This window comes from Crocodylus siamensis, chromosome 12 (assembly GCF_052110815.1).
Source record: "Crocodylus siamensis isolate JL-2025a chromosome 12, ASM5211081v1, whole genome shotgun sequence".
Lineage (NCBI taxonomy): Eukaryota > Metazoa > Chordata > Crocodylia > Crocodylidae > Crocodylus > Crocodylus siamensis.
This window is the reverse complement of record NC_143406.1, coordinates 22,208,731-22,234,059: the sequence shown is the minus strand read 5'-3', so window position 1 is coordinate 22,234,059 and position 25,329 is coordinate 22,208,731. Positions and strand designations below refer to the sequence as shown.

At 48.0% G+C, this 25,329-nt stretch overlaps 2 protein-coding genes across 2 annotated transcripts in view; both read left to right on the top strand.

Moving 5' to 3' along the window:
- The first annotated feature begins 23 nt into the window (after positions 1-23).
- LOC149854773 (uncharacterized) lies at positions 24-25,329 on the top strand. The gene is given in 3 exon segments (XM_090024691.1): positions 24-63; positions 2,212-2,454; positions 20,010-25,329. Coding segments are annotated over 3 exon segments (1,509 nt in total). The 3' UTR covers positions 21,236-25,329.
- Positions 34-25,329, top strand: part of LOC149854772 (uncharacterized) — a 42,636-nt gene continuing 17,340 nt past the window's right edge. Inside the window, exon 1 of the mRNA XM_090024568.1 lies at positions 34-2,125. The gene's annotated coding sequence lies outside the window, so the exon portion shown is untranslated. The remainder of the gene's footprint in view (positions 2,126-25,329) is intronic.

The window sequence follows — 25,329 nt, the reverse complement described above, 5'->3', positions numbered from 1 at the left end:
GGACTTCTCAGCAGCATCCCAGCATGTCCATCATGCTGGCCAAAGACCTGGGCAGGGAGTGTAGTAAGGAGGGGAGGGAGCCCTGGGAACACTCTGGGCCCTGAGCTAGGTGAGAAGCTGGGGAAAGCTGTTGCAGCAGCAAATGGTGAGGGGGACCATTGGTGATGTCTTAGACCAGGACTGCTCAACTGGTGGACTCCACATCCACCCCCAAGGTTTAACATCCACCTCCTGGTCTGGGTGTTCTCCTCCACTGTTCTTCTTCTGCTGCCACTGTAGTCTCCAGGCTCCTGCTCCCTTTTGCTTCCATTGCCTGACCATGCCCATGGAGCTAAGCCAGTGTATAGGCTGAGGGAGACTGGCTGGGAGATTCAGGGGGACCCTGTGTGGTGCAGCATGGTGGGGAGAGAAGCACATGGCACAGTGTGTGGCATAGCATGTGGCCTGGGAGTGTGTGAGGCCCATTAAGTGTGTGGCCAGAGGCCTGCAGCACCAGGGCATTCAAAAGTTGAACAGTTTTGTCTTACACCTCTGAAGAATGCTGGACGGGATATCTGAAGGCAAGTCCAGCTGATACAAACAGCCTAAAACTAGAGACCCCCAGGGGCAGGGCTGTGGGATGAGCCCCTTTGCGAGAAGGGAAAATGCTAAAAAGTATTGGGTGGGGATTCCAATCTGCTGGATCTTAAAAGTGGGTAGACAAATGGTGGCCAGCACATATAAATTGGAGGATGACGTCTTCAGCTGCCAGGTGCTCTTGAGTCCCATACACCATGTGTGAGAATGAACAGTTGTGGAGCATCTGGTATAGAACAAGTTAGGTGTTGGTGGTTGTGAGTAGCTTCATACTCCGGGGCTGTTAACACACCTCTTTCACCCTTCACATGCACCTCATTTCTCCCTCCATATTCCTGTCCTATTTACCCCTTCAAAACTGCACACAGGGTGATGATGAGAGGGAAAAGGAAGAGGATGGACAAAAACCATGGTGACTTAGGTTAGCCATTAAGATATGCCCTTCCAATTCATTAAGACAACTCCCAGTTCAGCTGACTTGCTACCCTTGCCCTCCAATCTCTTCACTGTAGTCACTGTTACTTAATTCCTGGGAGTTTTCTGTCTCATATGCCCCTCCCTGACTGCTCAGCTGCTGCTTTCATGAGGACAGAGGAAAGGCCACATGTCTGGCCTGCCTACCCTTCTGCTAAGATTTGTCAGGATCAGGCAAATAGATGCTTGAGCCTACATTGTTGCTGATGGGGATGTCAGACTAACAGCTCCATGAAAGGAAAGGATTTCTAAACATTCCCAAAACAAACCCCCACAGGGATTGTCTCCCAAGCAGATTTGTAGAGTAACCTCAGTCTGCTCTTATGACTTCCTGCCGTAAGACAACTCTCCACATCCTGTTCTGTGAGTCTTGTCTTCTCAGACAATATAACCTGCACACTCTATAATGAACCCAAAAGCAAAGAAATAACTGTGGTCTCACCACAGTTCTTGGTACTGGCTAAATGACATGAAAATAAGGTCTGAGGTGACCAGAACGATTCATCTAAGCACATACTATTGAAACACAGGCAGCACAGGGTGAAGTCCAAGTTGTGGAACTAAGCACCTGTCAAGACACTTCGTGGTGCTGGTCAAGGGCTCCTCGCCCTGCCTGGGGCTTCCTGGCATCCTTGTGAAGTGAGGAAGCTCCTCTGTGCCAGGATCCCAGACTAGCCTTGAGTCTGGTTTGTAAGCACCAGCGATGTGGGTGAGAATTAGCTTCAGGAAATGTTTCTGAGCCGGACTGACTTATCTCCAGGAATAACGTTTGTGCGGGTCCCTGCGAGTAGCTTGACCCCTTGTTCTAACTCGACAGCAGCTCAGCTTTACCCGACCGCCTCAGACGGGCCGACGGGACCCAGAGCTTCCGCTCTAGGCCCGGCTCCCGCGCGCGGCGGCTCCTCTGCGACAGCCAGTTAGAAAGTTCCTTGTTCAGCACTGGGCGACAGCAGCCGCTGCTGTGATTGGCCGCCCCTGTCACGTGAGAGCTCGTTCAGTGCCGGAAGAGCTCGAGCTCTTTGGCGGCCGGCTGCCCTTGGGGCGCGCGCGCTGGCTCCCGAGCCGGACCCCGCAGGTAACCGGGTGCCCGTGCGGAAGGCCGTCTCCTCGCCGCGCTGCTCCGCCGGGCAGAGCGGGTGCGCTCGGGAGCAGCGTGAGCAGGGGCCGGGCCGGGCCGGGCGGTGGGACAGGAAGCAGCGGGCGGCAGCGAGTTCCTGCCGCCCAGACCTCGCCGGCAGCTGCGGTCCCGGAGGGAGGAGCTCGTGCCCTGTCTGCTCGCGGACCGCGCCGCTGCCCTCCCGGTGTCTTGTGCCCTGCCCGGCTCGGACACGCAGTGGGAGTGTCGTGCACGTGTCCTGGGGCACTGTTCCTGGTGGGAGGTGCCAGCGCTGCCGGGTCAGAAAGGTACCGGTGATTTCCAGCAACGCCAGTAACACGTGAAGCTAGCAATAGGCCTGGGGGAGAGTTTAGCAATAAAATAGACTGAAGCTTCTTGTGATATCTCCCCGCTTGCCCTTGTCAGCCTGACAGGCTCCAGAACAATGTCCTGCTCACTCTAGATCACTTCACAGACCTGGGAGCAGGGCCAAGAAGCAGCGGTGGGAGACCAGCTCAGGGAGCCTCTGCCGCAAGGGACGGAGCAGGGAGATGGGAGGGGAAGAGTAGAGAAATGATCCCAGGGTAGGTTCAAAATAGGGACTGATGTTTAGATCCAGACAGAATATGGGGGCTGAGAACCGAAATCGAGAGCAGCCAAATAGGAACAAACCTTTATATATAATGTCCAGTGACTAGGATTTAGCATTTCTCTATGACAGCCAGAAGTTATTGGGAATTGTTTCTGGTGAAGGAGCATGACCAGCTGTAGTAGTAGCAGCAGTAACAACCCAGTGCTCAAGAGGAGTGTTTTGGCTGAACCTCTCTTCCCAGCCAAGGCCTAAATGTGGCTCCTTTGGGACAGAGGCAGTGCATGGCTCAGAGGTTTATGAGGCTGGTGCTGCTTTTGAACCAATAGACTTTGTTCAGTAGCTCCAGTAATAAAGCATCTAGCATGCTCTTAGGTGAAATAGTTGTGTCCTTGTTATGAATCTCGCCCATGGGGAAGCCTCAACTGCTTGTGGACTGGCATGCTTGAAATGAACTCTCATGACTAGGTCTATCATAAAAAAATAAAATTAGCACAGTTGATCCTACCTCGGAGCAGGAACTAGATTAGATGACCCCCCTATGGTCCTTTCCAGTTCTATCTTCGATGATCCAGAATGAGTAGGGTAAGTGCATGTCAAGCTTTTGTTACTAGCCAAAAAAGCCTCTGAAATCAAGCACAAGTTGTAGGTACATCCATAACAGAATTTGCACATGGCCAATTACTTGGAGGAGAAATCCATTTTTCCTTTTTATTCCTTATCTTCTTTCTCTCATCCCACAAACTTGGCACTGATCAGTCTTTGGAGAGACAGGAAGGACTCTGGTCCAGCTGTGATCAGGACCTCTTTTGCAAGCTTAGCCATAGAATTAAGGGACAGTTACAGTTCCCTTAATCATTAACCTTTTTTACACACCAAATTAAGCTACAGTCACAATTCCCAGTGATCCTCCATTCCCTCTTACCAGGTAGGGTGCTAATACCACTTGAGTCAGATTACTAATAAAAAAGCAAGCAACAGGTTAGTAGCTTAGTCTTTTATTGTTTATACCTCAAAGCACAAGACTCAACACTTGTCTAGCTATCCACAACAACATTATACAGATTTTCACTTTTGTGGGCTGGGAAGATTCAGGAAGGAAGAGGAAAATGGCACATAGATTTGCTGCATGTGGTCTTAAATTTGCTGAGGTTGTTAAAATCCATGTCCCTCCCCTGGTCTACACCCACTATTTAGATAATGGCTTATTTCAATAAATATTCAACTAATAAAGAGAGGTACTGTAGAATATTTGTGGATAGAAATCCCATGTTTCAATAAGAAAAAAGTATCAATGTATCTAGGGAGATATTGACCCCCAGACCAGGATGGCAGCAGTGAGCTAGAAGTGGTAAGGGAGTTGAGAGAGGCTGTGACAGCAGCAAACATAATAATAATGGTGGACTTCAACTATCCACAAATAGACTTGGGTCAATTAACATCAGGCCAGGATGCAAAGATCAAATTTCTTGATGTTATAAATAGGTTTGGCAGAATTTGATTTATTTATTTATTTATTTTAATGATGTCCATGGCTAAAATTTAATTTTTATTTTTAAGCATTTCTTTCAGATTTTATCAGTTTTTTTTAATCAATGTATATCGATTTAAATTTTCAAGATTACATGCCCAGCCCGGGGTGGAAAGCAGCTTCTTGCTCCCTTCAGGCCCCTTAGAGGACAAGCCCTGCCTGGCAGGCACCAGGAGAGGGGTGGCCTGGCCCCCTCGACCATGGCCTCCCACCCCTCCAGCCAGTGCGGGGGTAGAGGACTGGAGGAACACCAGCTGAACCCAACACTGGTGGAGCCCCTTGGGGTGGCAGTGGGATGGCTCAAGGGTGGCAGGACAGAATGCAGAGGGAGTCTGTGCAGGGTCCCCCTCAGGGTTGTTCTCCTTGTTGGGGGACCCTGTTATGACCTCTTCTGTGTCAGGGCCACAGGGTGGGTTTGGAATGGTCTCTGAGGTGGTTCGTAGAGGCACAGGAAGAGACTCATCAGGCACCCTGATGGTGTCGGTACCCTCCCCAGAGCCCTGGCAAAGTGGTTCTTCTCATTTGGGGTTCACCGGCATGAGGGCTCCCACCTCCCCCAGATGGTCACAGGGCGAGGGTTCTGCTGCCAGACCTACCCCAGGGATGGCCGAGGCCTGTGCCTTGGCACTTGCGATGCTGAGGGACAGGTCTTGGTCGGCAAGTTGGGGGGGTCTCTTTCATGGACTCCTCTGTGGGATGGCCTGGCTGTCTTGGATCTTCCTCTACAGAATCAACTCTTTTTATTTTCCTGGGGGATGGGGTGTCTGGTGCAGCTTGGGAAGAGGGGAGTGGTAATAGGGATGTGTTCCAGTTTTTAGTAGGCTGGAGGGAGACCTTTTCCATGCTGGAGGGCCTGAGCTGCTTCCATTTCGGTTTGGTGGTGGTATACTGCCCAAAGAGGAGCAGCACCCACTCAGCCACGGGGCAGTCTGCAAGTGGATCAGCTCCAGGGAGAGGGGGCAGCGTGGGATGTGGGGTACTAGCAGAAGGTGCAGAGTCAGGGGTGGGGAGCACTCTGTTCCTTCCCCTCTTCTGCCTTCTCCTCCCTCACCCTGGGACCTGTCAGTGACTGAGGTGCGGGGTACCCTGAGCTTGCGGGGGGGCTGGGTGCTGCAGCTAGGGTGCTAGGGGGTACTAGTAGTGAGGCACCCTTCTCTGGTGGGGGCCTGCAGTACCCCCCACAATTGGTCTAGGGAGCACCCCTGGCACAGGTGCCCCAGTGCATGACTGGGGCTGGGTGGACTGGGGCCTGGGTGGGGGCACATGAGGGGAGGGGAGGCTCACTGCTGGCTTGCTCAGCCTGAACACCAACAGGGGTGGGAGAGTGGGAACACAGGACTCGTATGTGGGGCAGAGAGTCAAGGTGACAGGGCCAGATGGACCTATGGTCAGACCCAGTAAATAGCAGTTCTTATGTTTTTACTGGTTTTATTCTAATTGCCTTGTGTCATGGAGACTTTGGAAATTGGACCAAACTCTTTTTTCTATGGATTTGGAAGAAGCCTACTAGTTGAGATTTTTGTCCTTGTGAAAATTACAGTTCCGGAAGGGGGAATTTCCTATCTCTTTCCCCCACTGCCTGGGAGTGCTACTTCCCAGACTTTGCTGACCTGACTAGTAACATCTGCAAAGATTCATTCTGAAACGGTCTTTAGGGCCTTCTGCTTTAGCCACTCATCTGCAGTTTAGTACAAGCCCCATGAAAATGGCCAAGGCAGACAACAGGTGGTTTTGGTGCTAGACTCCTCCTTTTTCCCAGTGCTCCTGGAGTCACACCTCCAGAACCCCTTTAAGTCCCCATTTTATTTATTTTCTATACAGGACCTACATTTCCACTTTGCATATTCAGTTTAGAGAGATACTGTTATTTCAGTAGGATAATAACTGATTACATACAATTTAGTTCTTACCAAAGAGCAATTATTATTTTTAAGCACTTTCTAAAAAGCAGTTATTTGGACTTGGCCAAGCCTAATGTTAATGTCCCTGATTGATTGATTCTGTTCTTTTTTTTCCCCGGCTATTGCATGTAGCTTTAAATTTAAACTTGCTAGTTACTTGTATTTGCTTGTATACAAGCTTAAGGACATATTCATGACTTAAGTTTGTGTGAGGTCCATAGTCTCTACTTATCAGTGTAGCTTGTCTGTCGATGACCATGTCTGCAACCTCTGCCACATCATGTTTAATATTTATTTTCCTGTCTCTGCTCTCTTTTGCTTTCTATCCATCCTGCTTTCCTTCTTTGAATTGTGCTCTCTTCTTTTTCCCCCTTTTTTCAGTTTCTCCACCCCCGCTCTCCATTCCTTTACTATCATGAACAGAACCTGCTAACAAGGTCTCTCACTTAAGGCCCCAAAAGAGCCACTCCTGTCACAACCCACCATTTCAGTAGCCCTGTCTTAGAGTCCTGGGTAAAGGGACTTGGGGTTAGCCACAGTGGTCCTTGTATTGTAGAAGATCTGGAGTGGCTGAAAATGCTTTCTCTGATTCCCAGAGAAGAAAAGAGTTAAAGTGGGAAGACAAGAGCTGGCCTCTCTTTCCCCATGTTAAAGAGGAAGGGAAACAGTGATTCTCATGGTCCTTTGAGGTAGGAGTTGACACTCCCCTGCTAAAAAGATGAGCAGGAGCAGGCAGTGTTAGCAAAGAGTAAATCACTGCTCCTGTTATGCAGCAAAACTAGATCCAGGCCAGTCAGTCACTACACCCAATGAATTCCTGGGGGCCACTTTTAATAATGATTTAGTCTGAAAGGTCCAGGAGCTTGTCTGAGGGAGATGGTCACTGTCCATCTCTTTTGGGAAGGAACTTCAGGAACACTGCACTTGTGCGGATCTCCCTCTGCCTACTGTTTCTAGAGGACAGAGGTTCTATGAACATAACTTGTGTACAATCACTCAGACAATACTGGGCTGGTTTTGTTCTCTTACAGGTTAGAAATGGCAAATAGCTTATTAACTTATGTCTCCTGGTGTGTAATGATCCCTGGACCTCCTACAGGGGACACAGCACACTGCCCACCTCTTTATGAGTAGCTATTTCTTGTATGTGCAGGCAGACTGTAATGTCCGTCCAGCAGAGAAATGTTAGGTATAAAATGTTGGCAAGATCTTCATAGAAAACAGTTAATATCTTAAAACTTGAATAGAGACTGTCGTATCTTAGCTCACTGGGCTGAGAAGCAATTAAAATAAACCATGATCTTGCTTACTTTTCTTTTACTGAGCAGGCTTTTCTATTCCCAAACCTGTTATGATTTCTTGCATGGAACAAGAGGAAGACCTATGGATTCCTGGTCTCCAGGACTCTAAGCAAAGCATGGATGTGAATGGTACATGCATAGGTAGGGAATAAATTAAACTGTCTGGGAAACTAATGGTGAATGGAGTGAAAAATCTGTATTTGTCCAAATGCAACTGTATGCTCCTCACATCTCCAGTGAACCACAATGTAAAGACATAACTATGGAATCTGTGCTTTTGTGTAAAGGGAGTTGATGAAATGTGTGTTTGAATTGTTTGGTATTTATGTGTTGTCTGTGAAGCTTATGTGGCTGGGCCTTGGATCTCTAAACTGCCCAAGTGAAAGGTATGTTTGTATGACAGTGAAGTCCACAGGGCTGAGACTCTTGGGCCAGTGATCTGTAATAGTGTTTGAAGCATCTCTGTAGTTAATCTTTCCCTATTAGTGAGAGCATAGATATGAGAATCAAGACTTGCCATTTGTTAATTGCAAAAAGTAAAATGGACAGAGAATTTGGTAAGAGACGTAGGGACAACAAAGCACAGTGCTGTTCTTTAGAGTGAAAACTACAAGTTATAAATACAAGATGGCACAGTATTATGAAATGATTTCCCAAATCTGTATTGGTGATGATGCACATTAGAATTCGGGGCACAACTTTACATGGAACTGTGCAGATTATGAGACTTCCAGGATCTTGGAAAGGGAGATGGAGAAAAGTCTAAGTGATCTTTTTAGAGATGTTCCCATCTGGATGTGCAAATGTCCATGTGGCTACTGCACATGTTCAGTAGGGTGCACTCTGCCCAGACAGTTATGTGCCTCTGTATGCATCTATCTAGCACAGGGGTGGGCAAAATACAGCCTGTGGGCCTCATCTGGCCCACCAGGCCATTCTATCCAGCCCACAGGGCCACTAAAAAAATTTAGAAAATCAATACTTATCTGCCTCTGGCTGGCTGTCAAAGATGACAGGAGACAGGGGCAGTAGGACCCAAGGGGAAGACATGGCAGGACCCAGCAACAGCAAGGTCCACGCGGCCTTGCCCCCGTCCCCGTTCCCCCTGCCTAGCAGGGGCTTCTGGCCTGGGACCATGAAGTTGTTTGTGCCTCCCTGCACAGGAGTGGGAAATTCGGGTAAAAACACAGGGAGGACTGTGGATGATTGCCTCAGTCCTTGGGGCCAGGCCAGCTCCTGCTGAGTCCTGTGGTTGTGGCCATACAGCCAGGAGCCACATGGTGCAGGAGTGGTTGGTGGGAGGGCAAGAAAGTGGGGAAAGCAGCAGCCGGGGGGCTTGGGATTGGGAATGAGCAGGTATGCGGGGCTCCCTCGGGTATCCTGGGGTCAGCACTGGTGGAGCACAGGCTGGGGTAGCAGAAGTGTGGGGTGTGCACTGGCAGGGGGCCATGGAGCTGGGCTGGGGTGCACCAGCAGGGAGAGAGGGGACCTGGCCCAGCTCCATAGAGCCCCTGCCAGCTGGGACCCTGCACCCCTGCCACCCTGCTCTGGGTCCTGCTGGCACTGGTCCCAGGACACTGGCGCAGGCCCTGCACTCCCATCCGGCTGTCACTGCGGTCCATGCACCCACTCACTCCCAGGCCCCACCCCCCACCCCACAGTACAAGCAGGGACCAGCATGCACAGCCCTGACCCTGCTCTCACCCGTCTGAGCTGAGCAACAGCAGCATGGAACAAAGTGCTGCTTAGTGTGGGGGGAAAGTGGCCTCTCCCTCTCCCCCTCACTGGTGCTTTCTGGTATAGCTGCCCAGAGCCTGCATGGGGCTATCCTACATCACTGCTACCTCGGGGCTGCCCTGCAGGGCAGCAGTGGCAGCACAAAGCAGACACAGGGCCAGCCTGGCATGGGCTCCGAGCAGCTGCACCAGGAAGCGCTGGCAAGAAGGAAGGGCTGCTTTCCCTCCACCCTGAGCAGCACTTTGTTCTGCACTACCACTGCTGAACCTGGGACCAAGTGCCAGCTCAGGGCTCGCCCATCCAGGCTCAGCCGTGGCAGCAGTGCCCTGAGGCTCCATCACCTTGCCACCTCTGAGCTGCCCAGCACGGCAGCGGTGACAGTTTGGAGCAGCCACGGAGCAGGTCACAGGTGGCAGTGACGGAGGCACAGGGCAGCCCAGCAAGGTGTGGGATCCAGGTGGCTGTACCAAAAACCGCCCAACAGCAGTGAGGGGGAGAAGCCGCTTTCCCCTGTGCCAAGCAGCAGTTTCTACCCAGCTGCTGCTGCTGCTGCTCAGCCTGGAAGGGTGAGCCCAGAGCCAGCGCAGGTTGTACACAGTTGCAGCTGCATATGCTGCTCCCCACTGCCACTGTCGCATGCCCGGGCAGCAGGACATGCCACGGCCAGGTGGTGCAGAGCAGGCATGGGGCGTGCTGGGGCTGTGTGCTGTTGGTGGTGGGAAAGAGGTGACATAGGGCACTCAGGCTCTGGGCTGTTGCAAGGCGGGGGTGGGTGCTAACTGGCTCAGGGGGACATGTACAGGGGAGCTCCCATGCACACCCCACATACCCTGAAACCCTTCCTGCAAACCCCACAGCCACACCCTCCCCCCCACAAATACCCTATACACACACACCCCTGACACCCCTGCATACCCCACAAACTATACAAGAGTAAAACTGCATTTTTGAGCTATTATGCAATCACTTCTTTATATACAGCACAAGCACACACAAATCAGGACAAAAATATTTTTTTAAAATTAAAATATATCATTATGGGTGTTTGATTTGTAGTATATAATTTGTTGTTTTTTTCCCTAGTCTAAGATGGCAAACCCTCTTCCCAAAAGAAGTACTTCCAGGGGCAAGGGGAAGGACTTCCGGGCCCAAGATGGTGACCAGGGGGCGGGACACCTGTCAAGGGGCAGGGATACACATGCAGCCCTTGACAGCTTGCCAAAACTTGGTAAGGGGCCCTCTGCCCAAAATAATTGCCTGCCTCGATCTAGCAAGTGTAAGGCCTAGAAATGTAACCCAGCAAAAAGTGGTAAAAAAGGCCCTCCCAAGTTTTAGCCCTTAGTGCAATGCAGGGGTCACCAACCTATGACTTGCAGGCTTGATTTTGAAGCAACAGGGGGTTTCAGCAGCAGTTACTTTCTCCAGCCACTGTGGGGACAAGTGCTGGCTGCAAACACTGTCCCCAGGCCACGCAGGAAAAGCAGCAGTTTTGGACACTTTCCCTGTTTAGCAACTGGGAAAAGTGGCAGCAGTGGCTGGATCCTAGTGCCTGCCTTCTAGGGGCCAGCCCAGTTCTGACCCAATTTGGGTCAGTCTGGCCCTCAGCCTGAAAACATTGCTGACCCTGGTCTAGTGGTTAGGTCACCCGCCTAGGGAATGGGGGACTCAAATTTTAGGATTTGAAGCTGTATCTCCTACTTCCCAGCAAAGTGCTCTAACCCCTGGGCTATGGGTCAGGCATTGCTTCTCTTCAGCCCTCCTATTAAAACTGAGCTACTGCACATTTGTTCAGTATTCAATGAATGGAGAGCTGTCAGGAAGTTTCTGGCCCACTGGGAGCAAGGGTGCATGCTAAGTCCCTGGGCCCCCACCCTTCCAAAGCAGCAGCCATCTCAGTGAGCCACACACCCTTTCACTTGTTCTTTTACTCCTGGTCCTACATATCTTTGTTCCCTGGCTGCTCAGGGGGCCAGCTTCCAAAGGAGAGATGCAGAATTCACTGGGTAATGCCAGGGTATGAACAGATGTCACTTATCTGTTTCAAAAGGGGATGGGGAGTTGCTACTCCAAAGCATGTACCAGCTGTTGATCTGCAACTTTCACCTTTGCATGCTCTTGTAGTGAAACAAATTAACTAAATAGTAAATTTAACCCAGAATGAAAGAGCCTTAATAGTTGCACTAGTTCTGCTAGAGGGGAATTCTAATATTATAAAAGCCTAAGTCTGGCTGGCTGGCTGTCATGCTTTATTCACACTCTGATTGGCTGATGGAAACAGCCAGAGTGCTCCAAGTGTGGGGGAGCACCGCCATGATTCTGAAGATGTGCCAAGGACTGGACAGAGCGTGGGGGAGCAGAAGCCAGCAGCTCTGGCCTTGGCTCCTCCAGCCCACACCCTGCAAGAGGCAGAAGAGCAGCAGCATGGGGTATTAGGTGGCGGCACTCCATCCCAGCCCCCTCCGCCCCCCTCCCCTTCGTCATTCTTGACAGGCAATTGCTTAGTACAGACATAAGTTATTAGATCAGAAGCACGTTTTAATAACTTCATAGGAATCGGTCATAATGAGTGCAGTTGTTCAGCACCCTACGGTACTAAGATTTCTGTACGGTATTCTCAGGAATGGAGATTCCACAACCTCTTCAGGTAGCTTGTTGCAGTGCTTAACCAACTTCATAGTAAAAAAGTTTCTCCTAATCTCCAACCTAAATTTACTGTTCTGCAGCTTGAGGCCATTGGTCCTAGTCCTTTCCCCTGTGGCTACAGAGAAAAGTCCATTTCTATCCTTTCTGTTGTCCTTCAGGTATTTGAAGACTTATCAGTTCCCTCCTTAGTCTTCTCTTCTTCAAACTAAATAACGCTAGCTCTTTGAGTGTTTCCTCAGAAACTATGCTTCCCAGGCCTCTTAATATTTTGTTGCTCTCCACTGGACTCTATACAGTCTGTCCACATCCTTCTTGAAGTGTGGGGCCCAAAACTGGACACAAATTCATTAAGCATATACTGGATCCCATTTTACAAATAATTTATGAAGATGTTGAACAATACCAGACCCAGGACTGGGGAGCTCTACTTGATACCTCCTCCCAACTAGACATTGAGCCATTGATGACTACTAATTGAACATGATGCTCCAACCAAGTATGTATTTACCCTAGAGTTGTTTCATCTAGTCTGAATTTCCTTTATTTATTATCTAGCCCAGGGGTGCTCAACCTCTAGCACATGGGCCAGATCCAGCCTCTGTGGGGCTCTCCATGAGTCTAGAAATTTGACAGTGGGGGAGCAGTGGCACCACCCCCATGTTGCTAATTCCTCAGACCCATGAGGAGCCCCAAACCCCATCTGCTGGATCAAGCACCTGATCCTAACAGGAAGGGCCAAGTGGGGGTATACTGGGCCCCAGGACCAATCCCAGGGCAGGAGGCAAAGAGGGGGTGGTGCTGGGCTCCCAGGTCCCAGTCTCTACACAAGGAGGCGGAAGTGGGCGGTGCAGTTGCCCCAGGACCCAATTTTGGTATGTGGGGGCAGAAGGGGGCAGTACTGAACCCCTGGGACCCAATCCTGACGGGCGGGGGGGGGCGGTGATGGATCCCTGGCACCCAATCCTGGTGAGAGAGGTGTGGTTCCACCATCACCAAGACCCATTTTGGCAGGAGTAGATGGGAGGGATAGTGTCAGATCATCGGGACTTAGCCCCAGTGGAACTCGGCGGTGATGGACCTCCAGGACTTCATCCCTGCAGCAGGGGGCAGGAAGGGGTGGTGTCAGACCCATGGGACCCAATCATTGTGCGTGGGAGGTGGAAAGGGGTGGTACGAGGCCCCAGAGCCAGATCTGGCTTTCAGACATGTCTTAGAATTGTAGAAAGTTAGGGTTGGAAGATTGCTTAGGACATCACCTAGTCAAGGTAGGACCATCCCCATCTAGATCATCCCAGTCAAAGCTTTGTCTAGCCATGTTTTGAAAACCTCCAAGGATGGAGCTTTCACCACTTTTCTGGATAACCTGTTTGAGTGTTTTACTACCCTCCTAGTGAGAAAATTCTTCCTAATATTTAATCTAAACTTTCACTGCAACTTGAGACTATTGCTCCTTGTTCTGTCATCTGCCACCACTGAAAATAGTCCAGATCCATCCTCTTTTGAGCCCCCCTTCAGGTAGTTGAAGGCTGCTATTAAGTCCCCTCTCAGCCTCCTCTTCTCTAGACTAAATAAGCCCAGTTCCCTCAAGCTTTCCTCATAAGTCATGTCCCCCAGCCCCCCAACCACTTTTGTAGTCCTCCGCTGGACCCACTCCAATTTGTCCACATCCTTTCTGTAGTGGGGGGCCCCAAACTGAACACAGTACTCCACATGTGGCCTCACCAGCTCTGAATAGAGGGGAATAATCACTTCCCTTGATCTGCTGGCAACACATCTACCAGTGCAGCCCAGTATGCTGCTAGCCTTCTTGGCAACAAGGGCACACTGCTGGCTCATATTCAGCTTATTGTCCACTATAACCCCCAGGTCCTTTTCTGCAGAGCTGCTGCCCAGCGAGCCAGCCCCCAGCCTGTACTGGTGCATGGGATTCTTCTGTCCTAAGTGCAGGACTTTGCACTTGTCCTTGTTGTACCTCATGAGATTTCTTTTGGCTCAATCCTCCAGTTTAGCTAGGTCACTGAATCCTAGCCTGACCTTCCAGCATATCTACTACTCTCCACCGTTTGGTGTCATCTGCAAACTTGCCTGTGGGCGCGCTGTATGCCTTCTTCCAGGTCATTGATGCAGATACTGAACAAAACCTGCCCCAGGACCAACCCCTGGGACACTCCACTTGATAAACAGCTGACAACTAGACGTCAAACCATTGATTACTACTGTCTGAGCCTGATGTACCAGCCAGTTTTCTATCCACCTTACAGTTCATTCATTTAGCCCATACTTCCTTTGCTTACATGGGAGACTCTTGTAGGAGACCATATAAAAAGCCTTGCTAAAATCAAGATACACCACATTCACCGGTCTCTGCATATCCACAGAGCCAGTCACCTCATCATAGAAGGCAATCAAGTTGGTCAGGCATGATTTGCCATTGCCATTCGTGAATCCAAGCTGACTGTTCCTAATCACCTCCTCCAAGTGCTTAGAAATGGATTCCCTGAGGATCTCCTCCATGATTTTTCCAGGGACTGAGGTGAGTCCAACTGCTCTGTAGTTCCGTGGATCCTCTTTTTTCCCTTTTCTTAAATATGGGCACTATGTTTGCTCTTTTCCAATCATCTAGGACCTCTCCTGATCGTCATTAGTTTTCAAAGATGATGGACAATGGCTCCACAAGCACATCAGTCAACTCCCTCAGCACCCTCAAGTGCAGCTTTTCTGAGTAGTCCCTAAGCTGTTCTTTCACTACTGAGGACTGCTCACCTCCTCCACAAACAGTGCTTCCAGGTGCAGTAGTCTGGGAGATGACCTTCCCTGTGAAGACTGAGGCAAAAAAGTCATTGAGCACTTCAGCTTTTTCTGCAGCCTCTGTCACTAGGTTTCTTCTCCCATTCAGTAAGGGGATCACACTTTCCCTGACCCTCCTCTTGCTAGCAGCATACTTGGAGAAACCCTTCTTGTTACCCTTCAAATCCCTTGCTAGCTGCAACTCCAGTTGCGCTGTGGCCTTCCTGATTTCATCCCTTCAGGCCCAAGCAATGCTCTTATATTCTTCCCTAGTTATTTGGCCAAGTTTCCACTTCTTAAAAGCTTCCTTTTTGTAATTTAATTTACTGAAGAGTTGCCTGCTAAACCAAGCTGAACTTCTGCCATACTTACTAGTCTTCCTGTGCATCAGGATGGTTTGTTCCTTCAGTCTCAGTAAGCCTTCTTTAAAGCAGTGTTTCTGAACCCCCCACTGGTAGGATGCAAAGGTCATGTAGGTGGGACTTATCCAAAAAAATGGCATTCCTGAGAAAGGTAGGGGGCCTGCAGGCTTGAGATTCTGCAGGGGAAAGTGTGAAGTTTTGATGATGTCAGAGCCCATTAGCACGGAGTTTCTTCTCCTTATAAAAGTATAAAATCTTACTTTTTTTTTTTTTTGGGTAATGGATCCATTCATTCATTTTGGCAATGAAACAAGCTGTCACTTTCAGTCTCGGAGGAGAATAATCTCATTGAGTTAGCAAACAATCCAACTTTGAAAGAATTACTCAAGAATCTGCCTTTGGATACTTTCTGGCTTAAAGTGAAGACAGAATATGAACAATTTAGGGAAAAGCTATTAAGAAACTACTACCCTTTTCTTCCACATATCATTGTGAGCAAGCCTTCTCTGTCATTGCAACTATAAAAACGAAAGAAAGAAACCATCTTCAACTTGAAGCAGCTCTTCAAGTCGCTATTTCAGCTGTTACCCCAAGAACTGACATGCTTGCCAATGAAACGCAACTACAGGCTTCTCACTAATGACAAAATTATCATCACATTTCTGCTAAGATTTTTTTTTTTTTACAATTATAGCAATAAAACTTATTCTCAACAAAATTATTGCAATTTTTAATGTCCTTAAAAATTGATTTTAGACTTTAATATAATACTAAAATGCATGTAAACATAAAGTACAGCCAGCTCTCCTGGACTCCTCTCCCCATCAGACTGGCTTCCCAAGGGATCCTAGGAATCCTGTCCATGAGTTCCCTGAGCGAGTTGAAGTCTGCTTTTCTGAAGTCCAGGGTCCTTACTCTGCTGAACTCTCTTCCTTTCCTCAGGATCCTGAACTCAATCTTCTTGTGGTCACTGCTGGCCAAGTTGCCATTCACTACTACATTCTCCACCAATTCTTCCCTGTTGTGAAGAGCATGGCCCCTAGTTGGCTGCTCCAGCACTTGCACCAGGAAATTGTCCCCAGTACAGGCAGTCCTTGACTTACAAAGTTTTGACTTACAATGTTTCACACTTACAACCTTTATAAATTGACACTGTTTCAACTTTATGACATCAGTTTCAACTTTACAGCGCTTGATCCAATGCGATGCCATGCCAGCAAACAAATTCACTGCATCACTCATCTCCCTGAAGAACATCTGTCCAAACTTCCTTGGACGCTTTCTTTAAGAAAGCAGCCAAGACTCCAGAGAAACCTGCAGCCAAGACTCCTGAGAAGACTCAGCCAAGAACCCTTTAAAAAGTCCAACCGAGAGCCTTTCAAGAAGTCCAGCATAGTTACCTCAAAGAAGTCCTTCCAAATCAATATGATTGCTATTTATAATACAAATACATTAATGTAGCTACATTACTCATCTATAATTGATCGAGTACAAAATTTGGGGGTATTTTTCATGAAAATAGAGTATCGGGCCTTGGTTCAGGAACCAATCCCCTATTTATAACCTTGTTTCGTATGAGAAAATTGGTTCCAAGTTACAACGTTTCGACTTAAGATGTGTTTTTCAGGAGCCAATTGTATCGTAAGTCCAAGGACTGCCTGTACTGTCCAAAAACTTCCTGGATTACCTGCGCACTGTTGTATTGCTCTCCCAGCCGATGTCAGGGTGTTGAAGTCCCTGATAAGAACTAGGGTCCAGGACTGGGAAACTTCTGCTAGCTGTTTGAAGAAAGCCTCATCCACCACTTCCTCATGGTCTGGTGGTCTACAGCAGACCCCCCACCATGACATCACCCTTATTGCGCTCCCCCCGACTCAAACCCACAGACACTCAACAGGCCTATCTCCAGTTTCACATTGGAGCTCGCTCTGAGCCATCGTATGGCTCTTTTACAAAAAGTGCAACTCCTCCTCCTCTTCGTCCCTGCCTGTCCTTCCTGAACAGTTGTACTCATCCATGACAGTGCTCCAGTCATGCGGGTTCCCACCAAGTCTCTGTTGTTCCAGTCACGTCATAGTTCCGTAACTGTGCGAGGACTTCCAGTTCTTCCTGCTCATTTCCCAGGCTCCATGCATTTGTGTACAGGCACCTGAGGTAACTAGTCAACTGCCCTACATCATCATCTGGCTGATGGAGCCAAAAGGTCTAGACTGTATTTCTTAACTTGTTATCATCTAATCTGTATTTTATGGTAGATACCTGCCAGGACTGCTCAACCATCTTGACTGAATTCAAGCAGAAAACTTTGCCCTTCTTCATTCTTTGCCTGTTATTTCAGATATGACACGGGGAAAATTGCCCCCTTGTCCCTTGTTTTGCAGAATATTCAGCATTTAGCTCATGATTTTAGTTCTGCTGGTGACAAACTCGGCATTAGCCAAGATTGTGAGAGCTCAGTAGCATGGATGGTCATCTTATTAATTTTTTTGAACCACACTTGCCCAGTAGGGTAATTCTTGATTATGCCTTCTAGGCAATGCCATTAGACGAGATGCAAAGTACAGTAATAATTTCAAGAAACCCAAGTGACTTATTTATTTGAGTACAGTTGGAATGTTATTGTAGCCATGATGGCCCAGGAAACGTACAAGAGGTTTTTTGTGATATATTTTATTGGACCATCTTTTAGATGGAAAAGGTGTTGGATCAGCAAAAGAAACAGACACAGACTGAGTTGAACAATGGAAAAAAGCAATAGTTTGCTTTTGGTCACTGCCATGAAAAGGATCAAACTTCTCCTTTTTGAGGGGAAGGGGAAAGCTGTTCTTTGGGACTTTCCCAAGAAGTGACCTTATTCAGTCTCCTTCTGAGAGGACACTGTGCAGTCACATTAGCATGGCTTCACAAAGGGCAAGACTCTGACTTTGAGACCCTAGCTCTTCTGAGTCTCTGGCTTCCCCAGTGATCCCTTGCATCTCCTGTTCTGGGAGCTCCTTCTTTATGGTCAGCTCCTGACAAGAAGGAGTGGTTTTTTTTCTTTTAAAGAGGGGTATCAGAGTGCCGATTGTCTGCAACAGCACAGCAAACTCTGCTCCATTCATTTCCTCTGTCCTCGTGTGGACTTTACTCTCTCCTCCCTGGAACTGTTCCTTTTCTTGGTGTCCATCCTGGGAACTTCTCTCTCTAGCTCTCTCACAGTCTCCCTTTTCTCAAGATCTGTCAGCTACACTTCAACAAAACACCTATACAGAAATATAGTCTTAACCTGGGGACAACCTCACCCAGTGCAATGGATCATTTTGTCATGGGGAACCTATCAGAGAGCACTCTCCATGGCCTGCTGTCAGGCCTAGACTGCCATCTGGCCCTGAGGTGAATATAGATGACCTGCATTGGGAACTAACGTACGCTCACACTGAATCCCCACCAAAAGTATTCCCAGCAAGAACTGCAGACTAGAATTTAGCTCACTGAAATTCCTTCATTACAATCACTTGAGGCATGGAGGACACCCAGGAAGGGGGAGCAAAGAATGGTGATCAAATTAGCTCCAAAGACAAAGGAAATGAAATGAAGTTGAATGGGTAAATTATATAGAATAAGGGTAGAACTAGCCCAGGGCACAAGGGCTACCACAGTTATCATCATGATGGTGGTGGCAGTGAGGTGTCCAGTGGTGGTGAGGAGTTTGGTGGCAGCAAGAGGTCCAGTGGCAGTGGTAGCCCTGAGGGAGTGAGTCCAGGGGTAGCAGCAGTGGGGTGGGCTCACTGCTAATAGACATGTCCAGTGGGGCCACAGGCCCTGGGTTCTGTGGCAGGCCACATCCCCCCAATATCCAATGTCCACAGGTGGCCCAGTGGGCTAGATAGAGAAGCTCCACAGATTGGATCCAGCATGGGCCATATGTTTGACCCCCACCCCCGATGTAAAAAAAGAATACTATTCAAAAGCTAGAAGGATGATGATTACCTGTGCAATGCAGAAAGGCTAGCAGCAATAGTAAGTAGATTATCATGAGTCATAAAGCTGTGTTCAGGCCATTGTTTTTAGCGTTCAGCAGAGGTGTAACTGTTCAGTATTCTACCCTGCACTGCTCTGTGCCACCTATACTGCCATACTCTGCACTTTCTAAGCTGCAGCTCTGGCTCCAACAGCAGCGGCAGGATTGCCAACCCAAGAACTTTTTTATTTTAATTTTCTTTTCTGACAATCTGAAAACTTTTTACTGATGACCAAACTTTTTCACTGGTACATGTTTTTACTGAAATATATTTTACAAAATATAAATGTAACCCTTCTGCCAGGCCCTGGGCAAGGTCCAGGTTCAAATTTAGGGTTTAACACTAACCATAGTAAAAAAAAAAAAAATTTAGTTGTCAATAAAAACTTTTCAGAGTATAAATTAAAAATAAAAAAGTATTGGGTTGGCAATCCTGCTTTACTGCAGGCAGTGTTTTTTATACCATGCTGTCCCTACCCCAAGGGTCCTCTACTCACCATCACACACTGATGCCCGCAACTGCAGCCTGTGCCATGCTGCTCCCCCCAGCCCATTTCCAGCCTTACTCCTGCCAGCCCTACCCTCCCATGCCAGCACAGACCCCCCCCAGCAGTGTTACAGACATATGGGATACCAGAGCAGCAGTAGCACATGGCTGGGGAAGAGGGGCTATAGAGCTCTGAGAAAATGCCCCTTGCAGGATGCTACACTCCTGTTCAGACACCAAGCGGTGTTGTTCTGCTCTGTCTGTTTTTAACCACTTGCCTCTGATAAGGGATCTTTAGTGAAGCTCCCAATTCCTTAGTCTTTTACAGATGGCTCAATAGTTTTGGGTGGCCCTTAGTGCAACAGCACTCAGGGGCATATGTAACAATGGAGGTGAACCTGTAACAGTAGTAGGTACAATACATTCATACAGAAAATATGATTTTCAGGTTTTCTCTTCCAGTCCCATTTCCTAAAGTTTCCTTTCTTTCCAATGACTCATCTCTGCTTTCTCATTTTATTGCAGCAGGTGATGAGATTCTGTATGAGCATGAGAATGCGATCCTGCACCAGGACAGTCCTGAGTCAGTGGAACCAAGTGACACATTATCAAGCATATCCCAAGGGAATATATCTCAGATTCCTGAGCAGGGCAAAGCTGGTGTTCATCATTGCAGGTCAGAAAGACTTCCAAGAGCTCTTCCAGGGAAGAGTCAAGGTAAAGAAAGTGCATGCAAGGGAGATTTTAGGCAGCTGCCAGATATTGTCCAGCACAGAAACTCCACAGTGGAAAGACCAACAATATGCAGTGACTGTGGGAAGAGCTTCAGGGTGAGCTCCAACCTCATACAGCACCAGCGAATCCACACAGGGGAGAAGCCCTTCGGCTGTGATGAGTGCGGGGGGAGCTTCCGGCAGCGCTCGCACCTCATCCAGCATCAGACCAAGCACACAGGGGAAAGGCCTTATGCATGTGCCGACTGTGGGAAAAGCTTCACTGTGAGCTCGAACCTCATTCGGCACCAGATCATCCACACTGGGGAGAAGCCCTATAAATGCAGTGACTGTGGGAAGAGCTTCATAGGGAATTCACAGCTCATTCAACACCAGAGGATCCATACCGGAGAGAAGCCCTATGAATGCTGCGACTGTGGGAAGAGCTTCAGTGTGAGCTCTGCTTTGACACGACACCAGAGGATCCACACAGGGGAGAAGCCTTATGAATGTTTAGACTGTGGGAAGAGCTTTAGTCAGAGTTCGGACCTCATGAAGCATCAGAGAGTCCACACAGGCGAGAAGCCATATGAGTGTGCCCAGTGTGGGAAGAGATTCTGTGTGAGCTCTCATCTCATCCAGCACCAGAGGATCCACACAGGGGAGAAGCCATATGAGTGCTCAGACTGTGGGAAGAGTTTCAGTCAGAGCTCAGACCTCATGAAGCACCAAAGAGTCCACACAGGCGAGAAACCCTATGAGTGCACCCAGTGTGGGAGGAGCTTCAGCTGGAGCTCAGCCCTGATTAAGCATCGAAGGATCCACACAGGAGAGCGCCCCTATGCCTGTGGTGCCTGTGGGAAGAGCTTCAGTCAGAGTTCACACCTTGTTCAGCATCAGAGGATCCATATTGGAGGGAAACACTAAGAATGGGCTGAGCACAGGGAAAAGTTTTCCTTGCAGAGGATCCTTGTAGCTAGAAGCTGGCCATGTTTCTCCCCAGGTAGCTGTAGGGACTGCCTTGATTGTAAAGAATAAAAAGCTCTAGGAAAAACAGAACACATTGCATAGCATGAATAAAAATGGTAGTGTAGAAAAAGGAGCCATATAAAGGCTAGGTATATGAGGAGCCTGTGGCTGGATCCAGCAGCAGTACCAGGAGGTGCTTGAGGCCTGGGTCATTTGGGGAGGGGAAGGAGAGAGAATTTTATGTAAGCAGTGTGGTGAATCCTTTGGAGTAGATTCAGATAATTTGCAAAGAAACTTCTGCAGTCTAATGGGGTTTTTATTGGGATTGCATGGGGTAGAATGAGAAGATCTGTTAATGATCAGAGGTGGGGGTGGAGAGCCTAGTGTCAGCTTCCTTAGTCTTGTCTCTGTGATCTCAGGTGACTTGCTTCACCTGACAGAGCCTCAGAGTGACTGTAGACGTGCAAGATGCCTGCTCTGACACACTAATTGCAGCGTATCAAAGTAGACTCTATTAATCGAGTTTGCTGGAGTGTGCTGATTAATATGCACCAGCAGCCTTGGTATCTCATGTTTTCAGTGTCCCCATGCTTCAGAATTGCAGCAGGGGCTCTTTAGCTAAAGCTTGTCAAATGAGCTTTACTTAAAGTGCCCCTTGACGTTCAGGTCGCTGAATACACGAGACACTACAGGCACTTTAAATAGAGCAGCTGCTGAGAGCCACTCTAAAGCGCCCACCACCACCACCACCACCCCCAGAACACGTGTAGACACCCTCAGTTTTCCTGTTTGTAAAGCAAAGATGGTCATAAATATCCACTTTATAAAAAAATTAGACTTATTTCATTTCACTGTAACTGAAGCCTAGAAACATCAGTGAAAATTGGGGCCACATTAAGTTAGGTGTTGCATGAGGAGGCCTCTGCCCAGGATCCGTAGAGTTTATTTTCCTTTTTCTGTAGACCCATGGACCCTCTCTGGATATTTAGATATCAAGGAGCATTGGCGTTTAGTTTAAAAATCATTGTCTTTATTATTTTTTAAATCCTCAATATTTTTTTTTTAAACTGGGCCTCGTTTGGTTTCCTGGAAATATTCTTAGCACCTGAGCTATCAGAGACAGATCCCCAGAATGGGGAATTTCTCCCATATTTATTCATGGTTTCATATCCAAGGATCAGGAGTATGTATGCTCTCAAAATGTTACTCAGGCCCTGGCTACTGTAAGAAATTTTGCATTGGTGTGAAGAATGTAGTTACACTAGTGTCTCCTGCCAATGTCCACGTGTTCCACAGCATAAAATGAGGTTTTGATAGGAGCAGCTCAATCCAGAACATGAATGCATCAGATAAGGCCTTAGAGTTGGGGTTGCTCCTCCTTGTGACTCTGGACATAGAGTATATATCTATACTGCTTCCACAGCATTCACACAAGTGCTGCCAAGAAGCATAACTTTGTGTACATGGTTTGATCAAAAAGTTCTAAGACTTAATGTTTGGGGTACTGTTCATCAGGAATTTGTACCGAGTGGTCAAACAATCAGTCAGGCCTTTTATAAAGATGTTTTGATTCAATTGAGGGATAAAGTTAGAAGAAACTACTGCGAGCTGTGTGAAAATGGTCGATGGTTTCTGCACTATGACAACGCTCCTTCACACACTGCTGTATCCATGCAAGAATTTTTGGCTGAAAAAAACATTCCTGTGATACCACACCCTCCGTATTCACCTGCCTTGCCCCATGTGATTTTTTTTCTGTTCCCGAAAATCAAAATGAAGTTGAAAGGAAGGAGATTTGATGACATGCCAACCATCCATAAGAATGTGAAAGCGGAACTCAAAAAATTCACAGTTGAAGACTTCCAGCATTGCTTCCGATAGTGGAAGGAACGTTGGGACAAGTGCATATCATTTGGGGGAGATTACTTTGAAGGGGACAGCTCATAAAAATGTTGCTTGTATACTATTCTTTAAAATAAAGGCTAAGTCTTAGAACTTTTTGATCACCCCTCATATGCACAGGAGGATCAGCTTCTGTTCTGCCTAAGAATTAGTGCCAGTCAGGCAGGATTCATGGGGTAATTAGGCAGAGAGATTGTGAAGTTAGAGGCTTTCCTGATATGAAACAGAAACTAGTGCTGCTTCCTGTTACCACAAACTCAGAACTGTTTGGCCCTAGAAATACGAGACACACCTGCATAGCAGGATGTGTGAATTTTGGGATCAAGTATCAGATCCTAGTTGTGCCCTTTCAAATTGCTAGCACAGTCCTGAGCTCTTCCTTCACCGGCAAACTGAAAGCCCCACACAGTTTTCAAGTGCTGGGTGGGGTGGGAGGTGGTCAGTGGGGGAAGCCCTGCATATCCTTTGACTCCCCTCACCTTATAGAGGTGCGCTTGTAGAGCCCTGCACCAGATTTGAATGTGCCTACAGGGCCAGTTCCAAGCCTGAAACCTGGTGGCAGCCCCCTCCCTGCTGACAGTCAGCTGATTGTTGGCATGTAAATGGAGGCACACCACATATTCAGTTTAAGGTGCTTTACAAGCCAGCCACAAGGATATTCTGCTTTATATGTGAAACATCTTTGTGGCTGGTTTGTCGTTTTATAGTGCCATAAATTAGCTGAGCATGTGGCAGTTTATGGCACAATTCACACATCAGTTGTGCCATAAATGCAAATATCTGCCAGGGACCTCAATGTCTGTCTGTCTACCTGCAACAACACAATGCAAAGTCTTGCTTATACTGGTGGAGAGACTCAGGAAGGAGGAGGAATACACCTTTATATATAAGTACCGTAGGCATATTCAAAGTTGGTGCAGAGCTCTACAGGTGCTGATAAGAAGAATCAATGGGCATACAGGGCTGTCCACATCAAATCCCCATTGCTGGCACTTGCAAACCATGTGCTTTCAACTTGCTGGTACAGGTGGAACCCAGCATTGCAATCCTGGGCTCCACATATGCTGGGAAGTTGAAAGGCCATGTTTGGGATCTGATGCCTGATCTCAAAACTGTGCATCCTGTTATGCATGTTCCTCTTGTCTCTCTAGGACTGAACAGTTCTGAGTCTGTGCTAACAGGAACAGCACCCAATCCTGTGTTAAACATCTGGAGAGCCCCTAACCTCACAATTTCTGTCTCTTCAGTACTCCATGAACTTGTCCCAGAGATGCACACAAGCAGCACTCTCCCTGAAGCCAATATTATGAGAACCTCTTCCACTTGAAACTTCTCAAAAAATGTATCCAAGGCAATGATACAGCATGTGCACGCACACACTTGCTCTAGGTTACAGTCTACAACAGTACAGGAATCTCGATACATGTCTGTATGGAGTGACCCCCACAAGTGCTGGGCTTTTCTAGGCTGAGCTGATAGAAGTTTATAGAGAGAAATGGGGAAAAGATTAAGTTGCTGTTAACTGAAAGATCTCTCTAAAACAGGCAGCTTGTGGGCTACATGCAGCCCATTAATTAAATCAGTGACACTCAGCCAGGGTGCTGCAGTACCCTGGGGTGCCTGTAGATCCTTTCAGGGGTGCCGTGCAGTGTTAGCACTGCTGCGTGTGCAAGTTTGATTCACAAGATAAACCCAAAGAATTCCTGGTGTTAAATACATTCTGACTGGTTGTGATCTTTCTGAGTTATTTGCAACAAAAGAATTGTTCTAGTATTTTTCTGTAGTCAAGAAATGAGTGAAAACTAAGAGCTGTCAGTTTCTGAGGGGTGCGTTGAGTTTAAAGTGGGGTGCCTCTTTTAGACCCAAGGTTCAGAACCACTGGATTAAATGATAGCCTGCAGAGCCTGGAAATTCTGCAGTGAGCAAGTGGTAGCAGTGTTAAATCATGCAGCTGTCAGAGCCTCTGTGTTGGCAGGGACAGCACTGGAGGGGGGCAGGGTTTTTAGCACCACCACTGTTCACCCTGTCAAAGAATGGCTGGGCCGAGGGTTGGGGGTGCCTTTTGGGGGCAGAGCAAGCGATGGAGGTGCAGCCAGTATATTGGGGTTAATGCTGCTCCATCTTGCCCAGCTGCGAGAGTTGAGTTGTGCGACCCACAAGAAGCTTCTAATCCCGCCTACCAAACCAAATGAGTTGGACAACCCTACTGTAAAACATCTTACATTTTTTGAGTGGAAAACTTATTCTTTGATTTATAAATG